Source organism: Aotus nancymaae, unplaced genomic scaffold (assembly GCF_030222135.1).
Source record: "Aotus nancymaae isolate 86718 unplaced genomic scaffold, 86718_ANA_hifiasm-v0.15.2.pri h1tg000007l, whole genome shotgun sequence".
Taxonomy (NCBI): Eukaryota; Metazoa; Chordata; class Mammalia; order Primates; family Aotidae; genus Aotus; species Aotus nancymaae.
This window is the reverse complement of record NW_026988418.1, coordinates 28,674,480-28,685,656: the sequence shown is the minus strand read 5'-3', so window position 1 is coordinate 28,685,656 and position 11,177 is coordinate 28,674,480. Positions and strand designations below refer to the sequence as shown.

Here is an 11,177-nt window from a genome sequence, read left to right as displayed (position 1 = left end):
CAGTGAAGCATTTCTGGAGTTACTGCAATACCAGGCTCATGTGTGGAATGGGTGGGGCAAACTCCTATTCCATCTCCCTGCTCCAAAAAATCCATTTAAAATATTGTTCTTGGGTAGAAGACATATCAGATATTAAGCTGATAAAAATAGATGCTACATTGGCCTTAAAGGCCAAAAAGCAATTGGAATTCAACTTTTTGCTCATTCCCCACACAGACTGTTTCATTCACGGCATTAGGATTCAACTTGAACATTCTTCCACATGTAGACAGTACAGTGATGGGTCAAGTAGTACCTTTGAATTATAGCATTTGTTTCCAAAGAACTAAAATATCTGAGATTTTGTTTCTAAGATAAAGTCCCAGACTTCCAGGTTCAATCCCTTTGCTTCAACATACAAATTCATTTTTGAAAATCCTTTAATTTTCTGGCTAGCAGACCAGGATTTCTATGTTAATTCTTTTTGAAACATGTATCATGTAGCATAATCAAAATCGTGTGTGCATGTGCATATGCATGTGTGTATTTGTGTGTGTGTGTGTGTGTGTGTGTGTGTTGGGGCAGGAGTGATGAAGTATAAATCCAGAAATCCTGTCAGATTACATTTTGGTGCATGCTTTTCATATTCTCTCCTCATAACTTTCCTTAAAAGTGAATTATGTGTATGGAGGCATTCAAGCTCATCATCATATTCCTACAAGTACCCAAATAACTTAGATTTCTACAAATATTTTTGAACTTTTTAATATACATTACAAATATTTTAGACCAATCACATTTTGTTGTAACATATTTACAAAACAAAAAATATATTACAATAAATATGATGAAACAGTGAATCTGATCAACAACAAGCTTTGTCACAAGCAGTTATTTAAAAGGAATGCAAAAACCTGTTGGTCTGCATATATTAAGAGTTTTGAGATAAATAGGGGTCCAGAATTATTATGTATCTGGAAAAGAGATGTGGGGGGGAACCCCCAAATTTAAGTTAAGCAATATTTTTTCTCATTGCTAATTACATAATGTTTAATGTTTTAAACTGTGAACGTTGATGAATTATCCAAACATGATACAAAGCTAATGTAATTCTATCATTTCAAAATACGTGACATCCACAGAATATCCTTTTAATTGTTATCATTATATACTGTAGTTCACACAATATCTACAAATGTAAATGAGAAAAAAAAAAACAGGTCACAGAAACATGTCTCACATTCCAATTTTAAATAAGACAAGCACATACTGGATCAACATTATTTTATAATATGTTAATAAATAACACCTAGTTTGTTATGGTTACCTTGAACAGTTTATGACTGTATATTTAAAAAGAGAACATTTTCTTTGAGTTTCACATTGTCAGTAAAAGGTAAAATAAATAATGAACCTTTATAACAAAAAAAAAGAGAGCGAGAGAGATCTATGTAGAACCTAAAGTATTTCTGACATGCCGCTTTTCCGGTATAGCTTGCCACAAAAAAATTAAAACAAAAACAAAAAATGATTGTCTTTTCAAAACAACTTTTAAAAGCTTTTCACAATATTGAACATGAACCTTTGAAGATTAGCAAGAAAATCTTTTTGCCCATCTGCTTTGTGCATATATATATATGTATAATGCACACTGTATATGTGCACACCAAAAAAGATCTACTAAAGTCACAGAACAGCAAACTGCTTACCCCTTAGAATGAAAACCAGCCAAAACACTGATCTGAATCCAGCCAGTCTGAGATCTGGAAAGCTTTCGTTCTTGCTTTGCTTTCACAAACATTCGTGTATGAACGGTGTTCCTGTGGATCCCCAACTACTTCTAAAACAATAAAGCCCACTGTAATAATCCAGTGAGTCTAGATTTGCCTTGTGGGGAGATGGGACCTGGTTCCTCAGAGCAGATACTGACAAGCCATCTGACTGTGTCTGCAGGTGAGTGCAGCTCTCTCACTGATCATGCCTCCTATTCTCATAACTCCTATTCAGTGTTGCTTTCTATTCTCTTACCACAACCACTCACAAACCTAGAGAACACTGAGTCCAGATATTGGTCCTGATAAATTGTGAACGAGCCAAACTGCTTTTCCAGCTAAGAATGTTTTCTTGGCTAAACAAAAGAAGAGCATTAAGCCTTATGGCAAAACTAGATGTTTCATTTAAACCCAGGTTTAGAGTTGTTATAGTAGTAAGACTTTTTCCTTTAATCAATCACAGTTTTCTAAAGAAAAAGAAAGGGTAGCAGCCCACCTTCCTAACCAGGAATAAAAATTTCGACATCTTCAGAGTCCCTATTTTCTTTAGCCAGCATTTTCATTCATTTTTATCTTAGTCAGAAAGTTGGTGGTAATCGCTGGACTGTAGTTTAATCACTGGACTATTATCACTCCCCACAACTGAAGTTCCTTTATATTTGTTAGTCTTCTTGACCAAAAGACATTTACAGTATTATGCTACAGGCCTTAGTAAATTTTTACTTAAAAAAAAAAATACTTGGTGATTTCGTTCCTAGAGTCTGCATAAAGTCACTGCTCAAATTATATCCTTCCAAGAAAATCTAGCAACCATTATTTTAAACCATCACATAACTCTATTATCATAACTTTGGCTCATTAATCCTATTCTCAGACAATGTGATGGGTGTTATGCCTTCATGGGTGGTGGCCTCTATTTTCCATTTCCCCAGGTAGGATGCTGAGTAGGCTCCCCAAACGGCAGGGTGGAATGTGGTTCTGCAAGGTCATCTGACCAGAAGTTCCTCTCATGCGTTGGATCTTTTATGTCGGGAACTTTGAGAAACCAAACATCCACATTCCTTATCAATGATAAATTAATTCATGAGTAATTTAACGGTTTAGTACTGAAAACATGTTACTGGAGTTTTTGGTTCATCTGCGAAAACCTCAGAATTGTGACACACACTAAGCATTAGCAAAGGTCTACAGCAGAGATGGAAAAGCTCATAAATTAATATAAGGGCTTTTGGCCTTGGTTTTCAAATTCAGACCAGGCATCATTGAGCTCCATGAAAATCATCTTTGCATATTGTTCATAGGGTTGCCCAGTAGCCTGTGGAAAAAATAAAAACACACATTAGATACCACAGACCAAAATTTTATTGATATTCAATTTTTCACTGCCAATATATATGGGTCCTAAGTAATTGAAATGCTTTTCTATTTGGCCATTTCTCTTTTTCAGCCTAATCTATTATATGTGACCTGAATTACTATAACTTCCCCGTAATGGCCTCCCCCTAGAAATGCCCAAGGGCAGTAGTAATTCCGGAGAGTAGTAATCACCGGAGTAGACAACGGAGAGCTTATCGGGCAGCAAAAGATGTATCTCTGTTCTCCAGAAGTATCTGCCAAATGACAAAGGTTCATGACAGTCCATCTCTATTGACTGTTTTTAACTCCTATTTTCCCATTTCTAAAAAGTTCTTTGAGAATCATAATGGGGCATACAGTTTGTGGATTTTTCCGGGCTCTTGTTTCTCCTTCTCTTTTGATTCATCAAAATTCAAGCACTAACATTACTTCTCATTAATTCTTCTATTCAGACTAGTTACAAAAAATTTGGAGAGATGAAAATCAAATGCATCAAATTCAAGCCTGCGCTGCCAAGTGGCACTTCGATCAGAGCTTCATGTCACATGACTGGTATAGTCTATGTGACAGCAAGATGACTCACTTCTTTCTGAATGTTTCTATGTATTACGATGACTTCATTTGGGCCATGAGTTAGCTGAAGTTTCTGACAACGTAGAGCCCTTAGATGTATATATACTTCAATGAAAGCATAAACTGACATAATCATATAGTGATAATCAATAGAGTGGCAAATTTAATTCCATTTTGAATATTTTATTAATTCTCACAAATTTTACCAACTACATTCTAAAGTTTTTTCACTACTATCCTGGCTAACCATACTGTTGTATCTCCAAAGGAAAGGAGTTGTCTTCTGTCCCACTCTTAGCCTGTCCTTACTATTGTTAAGTCAGGACACAATTTACCTTTTTTCTTTTCTTTTTTTGAAGACAGGGTCGCACTCTGTTGCCCAGGCTCGAGGGCAGTGGAGAGATCTCAGATCACTGCAGCCTTGATCTCACAGGCTCAAGTGATCCTCCTACCTCAGCCTCCTGAGTAGCTAGGACTATAGGCTCATGCCACCACACCAGCTAATTTTGTATTTTTTTTTGTAGGGTCAGGGTTTTGTCATGTTGCCCAGGTTGGTCTCAAACTTGAGGGTTCAAGCAATTTGCCCACCTCAGCCTGCCAAAGTGCTGGGATTACAGACATGAGCTATCTCACCCAGCCACAATTTACTTCTGAGCCCTAAAAATTAATCACTGGGTAAATCTTACCCTCTTTAAATAAGCTCCTGTAATATATAGTTTGATACATTCTTTCTCATTTCACAAAGTGTAACTATTTGTTTAAATATCTGACTTTAGCTCATAGACTTAATTTTATTAAACATAGGTCTAATCAACCAGCATATTTAAAGTAAGACACACACTCATAAGATAATGAAGCAAGGACCTGACAAGATACACAACAGGGCAGGTTATACCCACTTTATCTGGGTGCACCACGAGGACAGCCTTTCTGTACACCTTCTTCACCTGCTCTGGTGTTACCAGGTCTGCCATGCCGACTGGTTTCCACTTGGTCTCCCCAGCCCACAGCACAGTATGCATTGTGGAGAGAAGGGCTCTGATATTTCTTTCTTTGCCTTCAATCCATTCCAGAATCTGTAAACACAAAGGGGATTAAGAAATTCAAATGCTTACTTACTAGTTCAGAAGGTTTCCACTAGGACTCTAGAAACCCCTTCTGCTCCAGCAACATCAAATCACTTAGGGCAACCTGTATAATCCAGGCTATTTCCTCCACCTGGAATGCTTCTCCTCCTCAACCTCCTACCTTGTCTTTCTGGTAACTCTATCATCCTTCAAAAGCCTGCTGAGGAATTTCACACTGTTAGACTTTGCCAATTTGAATTCCTTTCTCTTCCATCCCCACCCCCAGAGTTATACTCAATATAAACTCCATGAGGGTGGATACTGCACTAAATAAGTAACCCTTAAAAAAGGGCCAAACTTCTCCGGGCTACTCTACCTTAAACATGTTTCTACCATAATATGTGCCACACTTTATCGTAATTGTGTGTTTATCTTTCCCTGTCATTAGGCAGAGCTGTTTGAGGAAAAGTATGTTTCTTTCTTTTTTTTTTTTTTTTTTTTTGAGATGGAGTCTTGCTCTGTCACTCAGGCTGTAGTGGTGCAGTGGCACGATCTCGGCTCACTGCAACCTCCGCCTCCCAGGTTCAAGCAATTCTTCTGCCTCAGCCTCCTGAATAGTTGGGATTAAAGGTGCTTGCCATCACACCGGCTAATTTTTGTATTTTTAGTAGAGATGGGGTTTCACCATGTTGGTCAGGCTGGTCTCGAACTCCTGACCTCAGGATCCACCCGCCTCGGCTTCCCAAAGTGCTGGGATTACAGGCGTGAGCCACCACACCTAGTCCAGTATTGTTTCTTATATATCACTGTATCTTGGAACTAAATAATGTACTTGGCACAGAACAGAGCTCAAAAAGGCTTGTTAAATGAATTGACCCATTTAGTCATTTATTTGAACTATGAACATTCACAGTTTGAACAAATGAGGTGATTAAGTCGGAGCGATCATAAAACTGTATCAGCATTGAGTACCTAACAGGAGTTCAGCTAAGTGTGTGTCGGTGGATGAATGATTTAGTCATATTAATGACAACTACCCTCCCAAACAATTACATACCCTGTACCAATTAAATAATCAAACATGGCTTAAAAGAAATAAACAACTTTCTTTTATAGGAAACTGTCCAAGTCTGCCTAATGAACAAAGGTTACCGAGATGAAGCCCAAAGTTTTTGGAAGAAATATTAAGCCTCTGTGACATTGAGTGGAGTGAAAAACATGCAAATGAAGGGCCCTACATTGTACAAAAAAATGTATCCAAGAATCTAAGTTATAGTAGATGTATATTATATACATCTACAACAAATCTGTCAGGAAATTATACAGAACAGTGGTATATTTTTTCAGAATGTGTTAAGATTGACTTGCTGTTCAACTACTGGTTTTGCAGATGCTTTAATACAGAGAAAGATTACATCCTCCTCTTTCACTCTGTTGTAGTGTCAGCATATTTAGTATTTTGTCACTTAGGAATTCAACCTCTCCATCTGTGAAGAGCATTCCAATTCTCTTGATCTTTACAGACTCTTCCAGACCTGATGCCACTCATCAACATAACCACCCTCTGTTTCCTAGCTAATCTGCATCCACCTGTCCATACATCTTCAGCTATGAAGTTATGTGAGTTTTTTTTCAGCTGTGAAACAAAGGGGTTAGATTCGCTGATTTACAAACTTAAAAAGAAATGCTGAAACATACTAAAGAAATATGTTGATTTGAGGAAAAAGTATGTTGATTTGGTTTGAGGAAAAACCTCAAATCAGATTTTCCCTAGACCTCCAGAATCAAAAACAGATAAAAGTAGAACTGCTCTGTTTAAAAGTAGAGGGAGACAATGTGGGAGACAGGAGCCACACCTCCCTCAGCCTTTCTCTCCTCTACCTTCCAAACCTCCAGGTTTAATGTTGCAGGAATTGGTAAGTCTCCGGCACATAAACATTTCTCTATTGGTAGAGAAAAGACCCTGGGGAGGCTTCAGTCAATCTGGTTTAATAAAAAACTCTCAAGAAAGAAAGAGAAAACATAAATAATGCATTCTTCTTACCAGCAAAGTCTAATGACTCATCTTTAGAATGTGAATGCCATCTGAATAACAAAGTCACCTCTTAAAAAGTGCCACTGCTCATTGGAACAGGCAAACAAAAGAAATCTGTATCATCATAGTATGGAATAACATTTATTTTATTAAAGAAATTAAACAGCATGTGCAACCTTCTCAGGGCTGTTTTGCTATTAAAGGGCACAGCTGTACTCAAAGCATAGCTGCAAAGAGCAAATGCAATAGAGCGGTCATCAGAAATCTAACACCATGCCTTCTATAGGTGCTATGGTCTAGATGTATGTGTCCCCCCAGAATTCCTACATTGAAATTCTAACTCCTGACGTGATGGTATTAGGAGGTTGGGGCTTCCTATTGGAAGGTGATTAGTTCATGAGACAGATTTCTTACAAATGGGATTAGTGCCCTCAGGAAAGAGGCCAGCAAGACCTCTTTCTTCTTCTGCCTATGAGGACACAGGGAAAAGACCATCATCCATGAACCAGGAAGAGGGCCCTCACCAGACACCAAAATGGCTGGCACCTTGATCTTGGCCTTCCCAGCATTCATAACTATGAGAAAAAACAATCCTGTTGTTTATAAGCCACCTAGTTTATGGCATTTTGTTATAGCAGCCTGAATGGACTGAGACAGTAAGTTAGTCTCATGCCGATGGCTCCATACACATGACTTTATCACATGATTTTGTCATACAGGATAATCAAGCTGCGTCAGGGGCCCCACTTACCTTTAATTTCTCAGGATCCATTTCCTTAGCCATTTCCTCCTTTCTCATCTCAGCTATTGTCCGAGGCCCCTTTTTGTCTTTGTGAGCGTTGAAACCTTGACCAGAGAGTAGGTCTTCAAAGTCAGCTGCTTTTTGTTTCCCTTCTGCAATACAATTTTTGAAAATCATTATAGTTTTCATTCTTAAACATAATGCTATATCATTATCTCACAGGATCTGGAGTCTTCAAGGTGTTTTTAATGTGCATTCAGTCCCTTAACCCTCGTGCTTGTTTACCCTGTGAGTAGGGTAAGAGACTCTTGCACCCATTTTACAGATGATGAAAATGAATCTGTTCAGAATCATGTAACATACATGTGGCAAGGTTAAAACTGGAGGCTGGATCATGAAACCAAATCCGACTCCATTTCCACTGTACCTTCTCTATATGAGGATACTCATCCCTCCAGATTGTAACTAATTCATATCTGGGTTTTCATACTTGAAATTCATGCATGCTACCACTTCCCTGTGCATATCCTGTTGATATTTTAGCTGATCACAGTGTTCTTTCCCTCCAAGTCTTGTTGTAGCCTCAATCCTTCTCAATTTGTTTGCAGAGGCAGCCTAGCATGTGGCTAGGAACAGACTTGAGACCCCAACTCCCCAGGTTTGAATTACAACTCTACCAATTATTAGTGATGTAACCTAGGCAAGTTACTTACTATCTCTATTCCCCAATTTCCTCACCCATAAAATGGGGATGGTGTTAGGAATATTACTCACCTTATAGAATTGTTGTGAAAATGAATTAGTTAATATTTAAAATGCTTAGAACAGTGCCTAGCTATCTAAATGCTTGTTAAAACAAAATAGAACCAAAAATAATAGTCCATACAGTCAATTCCAATCAACCAAAATCAGTTTTTTAGTTGAAATCCATTTGCTATCTCTATTCTGTAAAATATATACACACCTGCACTTGCACATACTGAAATGTAAGTGCTCTGAGACTAGGGATTTTGTTTCTTGTTCACTGCTGCATCCTCAGTGTTTTCTATACTGAAGATGCCCCATGAGTATTTGCTGATTGAAGTCACTCACCCCACATCTGTCTACTCAAAAATGGAGGGGAAGTGACATGACTCTATGGAATTGTCCAGGAAATATCCCTGCTAGTCAAAAACAAACATGATGTTACCTATCCCCAACAACAGAATTCCTAACATGTTGGTGTTGTGAGAAGCACCTGTGTTCTAACCAGTAGAGTATAGCAGTAAGGAGCAGGGGTTCTGGAGCCAGATTGCCAGGGTTCAAATCCTGGCTCTGTCGCTTAGAAGCTGCGTAAACTTAGGAAATTACTTCATCGATCTGTGTCACAGGTTTCCCACCTATAATATGTGGTTGGTTTGGAAGATTATAAGAAATAATACAGGAGTTCCCCTACTTATTCACAGGGGATATGTTCTAAGACCCCCAGTGGATACCTAAAATCACAGATAGTACCAGACCCTATATATACAGTACTATTTTTTTGATCTGATAACTGAGATGGCTACTAAGTGACTAATGGGTGGGTAGAGAACCCAACAGAGATGTGCTGGACAGAGGGATGATTCACATCCTAGGCAGGATGGAGTACGATGGTGCAAGGTTTCATCATGCTACTCATAATGGTGCACAATTTAAAATGTATGAATTGCTTATTCCTGGAATTTTCCATTTAACATTTTCAGACTGCAGTTGACCTCAGGCAACTGAAACTGCAAAAGATAAAGGGGGATGATTGTACATAAAAAATGCTTAGGATAGCTCCTGACATACAGTAAGCACTCAGCAAATGTCAGCTACAGCTACTAGGAAGAACAGAAGAATTGCCTTTCCTGTTGCACAGAGAGAAAGGCCTGTTCCCTCATCATGTTCCTATGTACTTCATTGCAGGGTCTGACAAAATCAGCTGAAGTATAAAATGTACCAAAACAGGCTTTTAATAAACTCAAATCTAACTATCCTTACTATGCAAAAAATATTATTTTTCACTCATTGTCAAAATCCTATCCAGAGTATCCTCCAGCCTCAGGTGTTGGCACCATCATAGGTACCCCACTAATCTCAGGAATCCACCAAACACAGCATAAGAAAGACCAAGTGTCCAAGACACAGTCCTCCCACTGAGACCCAGGAGCAAATATGACCGATGTTTTTGAAAGATTCCCCAACTTCTTCTTTCCTCTTCCAAAGGAATAACAGCTTTAAGATCCATCCACCTCTCCACTCACATCCCTTCAACATTCATTTAGTGCCTACTCTATGCCAAGTACTATGCTAGGTGCTAATGATCCCATGGCAACTAAGACACAGTCCCTGCCCTCCATCTGGTTCCAGTCTGGAGAGAAATAGACAAGTGAGCCCACAGTCAGAAAATGGTATAAAATTTAGGAGCACAGTCAACCCAGGAGGCTCCAGATACAACACTGGGGATAGAGATCATGTTGTGTTTCTACAACTATAAGACTGCCTCAGAAACTACCGAATTGAAACTACTGTTACCTTCAGACAGACACACTCAGGCAGTATGACAACACAAACAGGCTGCCTGTAGCTAGGGCCCATACCATCATCCTTACCCAAATTACTTGATCCTTTCCCACGTTCGTTCTGGCTCCCAGGCATGGCTGAGAAGCTCACGTTGTAGTTGGGTCGGTTCTGGGGAGAGGAGTGGGGCATGCTGGGCTGAGGCTTAGGCTGTGGCTGCTGCCAGTTGTAGGCACCTCCTTGCTGCCACCCCCCACCCATAGGCTGGGGAGATGCCTTCTGTGGCGAGCTGAGAGGTGGGAATCCTCCACCCAATCCAGTTGGTGTGGTGGGTTTGCTGGCAAATGAAGAACTACCTAAAGAAATAAAAAGGGATAAAGAAGGTAAAAGTGGCCTCTAACTCTTGAGTCTTAAGATATTGTTTGCAGTGGCTTTAATGGCCATTCTCTTAATTGATAGCATAAGTAATCTTCCTAATATAGATAAAGGAATCACAGGCATACATATTATTTCCTTAATCCCCACAATGGCATTTTTAAGTATGTTTTAATGGCCTCATTTTTCCTACAGATGAACAAACTGCAGGTCAGAGCAGTTAAATGATTTTCTCAAAGGCACACGGCAAGTGGCTGAACCGAGACTTGATTCTAGATCTTTGCCTCCAAGTCAAAAAAACCTGGGCTTTTCCCACTGTGCCATCCTTCCCCACCCTCCCATCTTCTAAGCAGATTCTGTTTCTTCACTAGAATAAAATTTTTTAAAAAACTACCAAATGACAAGAATAGGGAATGAAACAGAGTAAGCCCACTCATTAAGGTGCTACTTAAACTTCAATTATTAGGATTAATCATGTTTTTGTTATAAGTATAAGCATGGTTAATGCCCAAGAGTAAATAAAGATTTTTGAAATTTCACAAGTAGGTTTCAATTTCATACTACTTGCATTTCATTGAAGGAGAGCAAAAACAGCCAACATTTTGAAAACTTTAAATAGGACAAAGGATCTTATTCAATCTTTAAAAATGATGGTATTTCATGCCAGGAATTTAAGTAGAATCTTGATTCCATAATCTCCAAAACTTTTAAGCACTCACTGCATACAAGCTGGGCTATGTCCAAAATATGAAAAC

General features: G+C 38.8%; 1 protein-coding gene and 1 non-coding gene across 13 annotated transcripts in view; both read right to left on the bottom strand.

Moving 5' to 3' along the window:
- On the bottom strand, positions 1–183 carry LOC135273543 (U2 spliceosomal RNA). The gene has a single exon (XR_010341329.1). It is a non-coding gene; the product is annotated as a U2 spliceosomal RNA (small nuclear RNA).
- A 545-nt stretch (positions 184–728) lies between these two features.
- DNAJC6 (DnaJ heat shock protein family (Hsp40) member C6) overlaps positions 729–11,177 on the bottom strand; it is a 169,468-nt gene continuing 159,019 nt past the window's right edge. For all 12 annotated transcript variants that reach the window (XM_012442718.2, XM_012442725.3, XM_012442723.3 and 9 more), the window contains 4 exons: positions 10,140–10,403; positions 7,534–7,676; positions 4,580–4,756; positions 729–3,066 (listed from right to left, as the gene is read on the bottom strand). In XM_012442718.2, the coding sequence (XP_012298141.2) occupies positions 2,965–3,066; positions 4,580–4,756; positions 7,534–7,676; positions 10,140–10,403 (686 nt within the window). In that variant the 3' untranslated portion in view covers positions 729–2,964. The remainder of the gene's footprint in view (positions 3,067–4,579; positions 4,757–7,533; positions 7,677–10,139; positions 10,404–11,177) is intronic.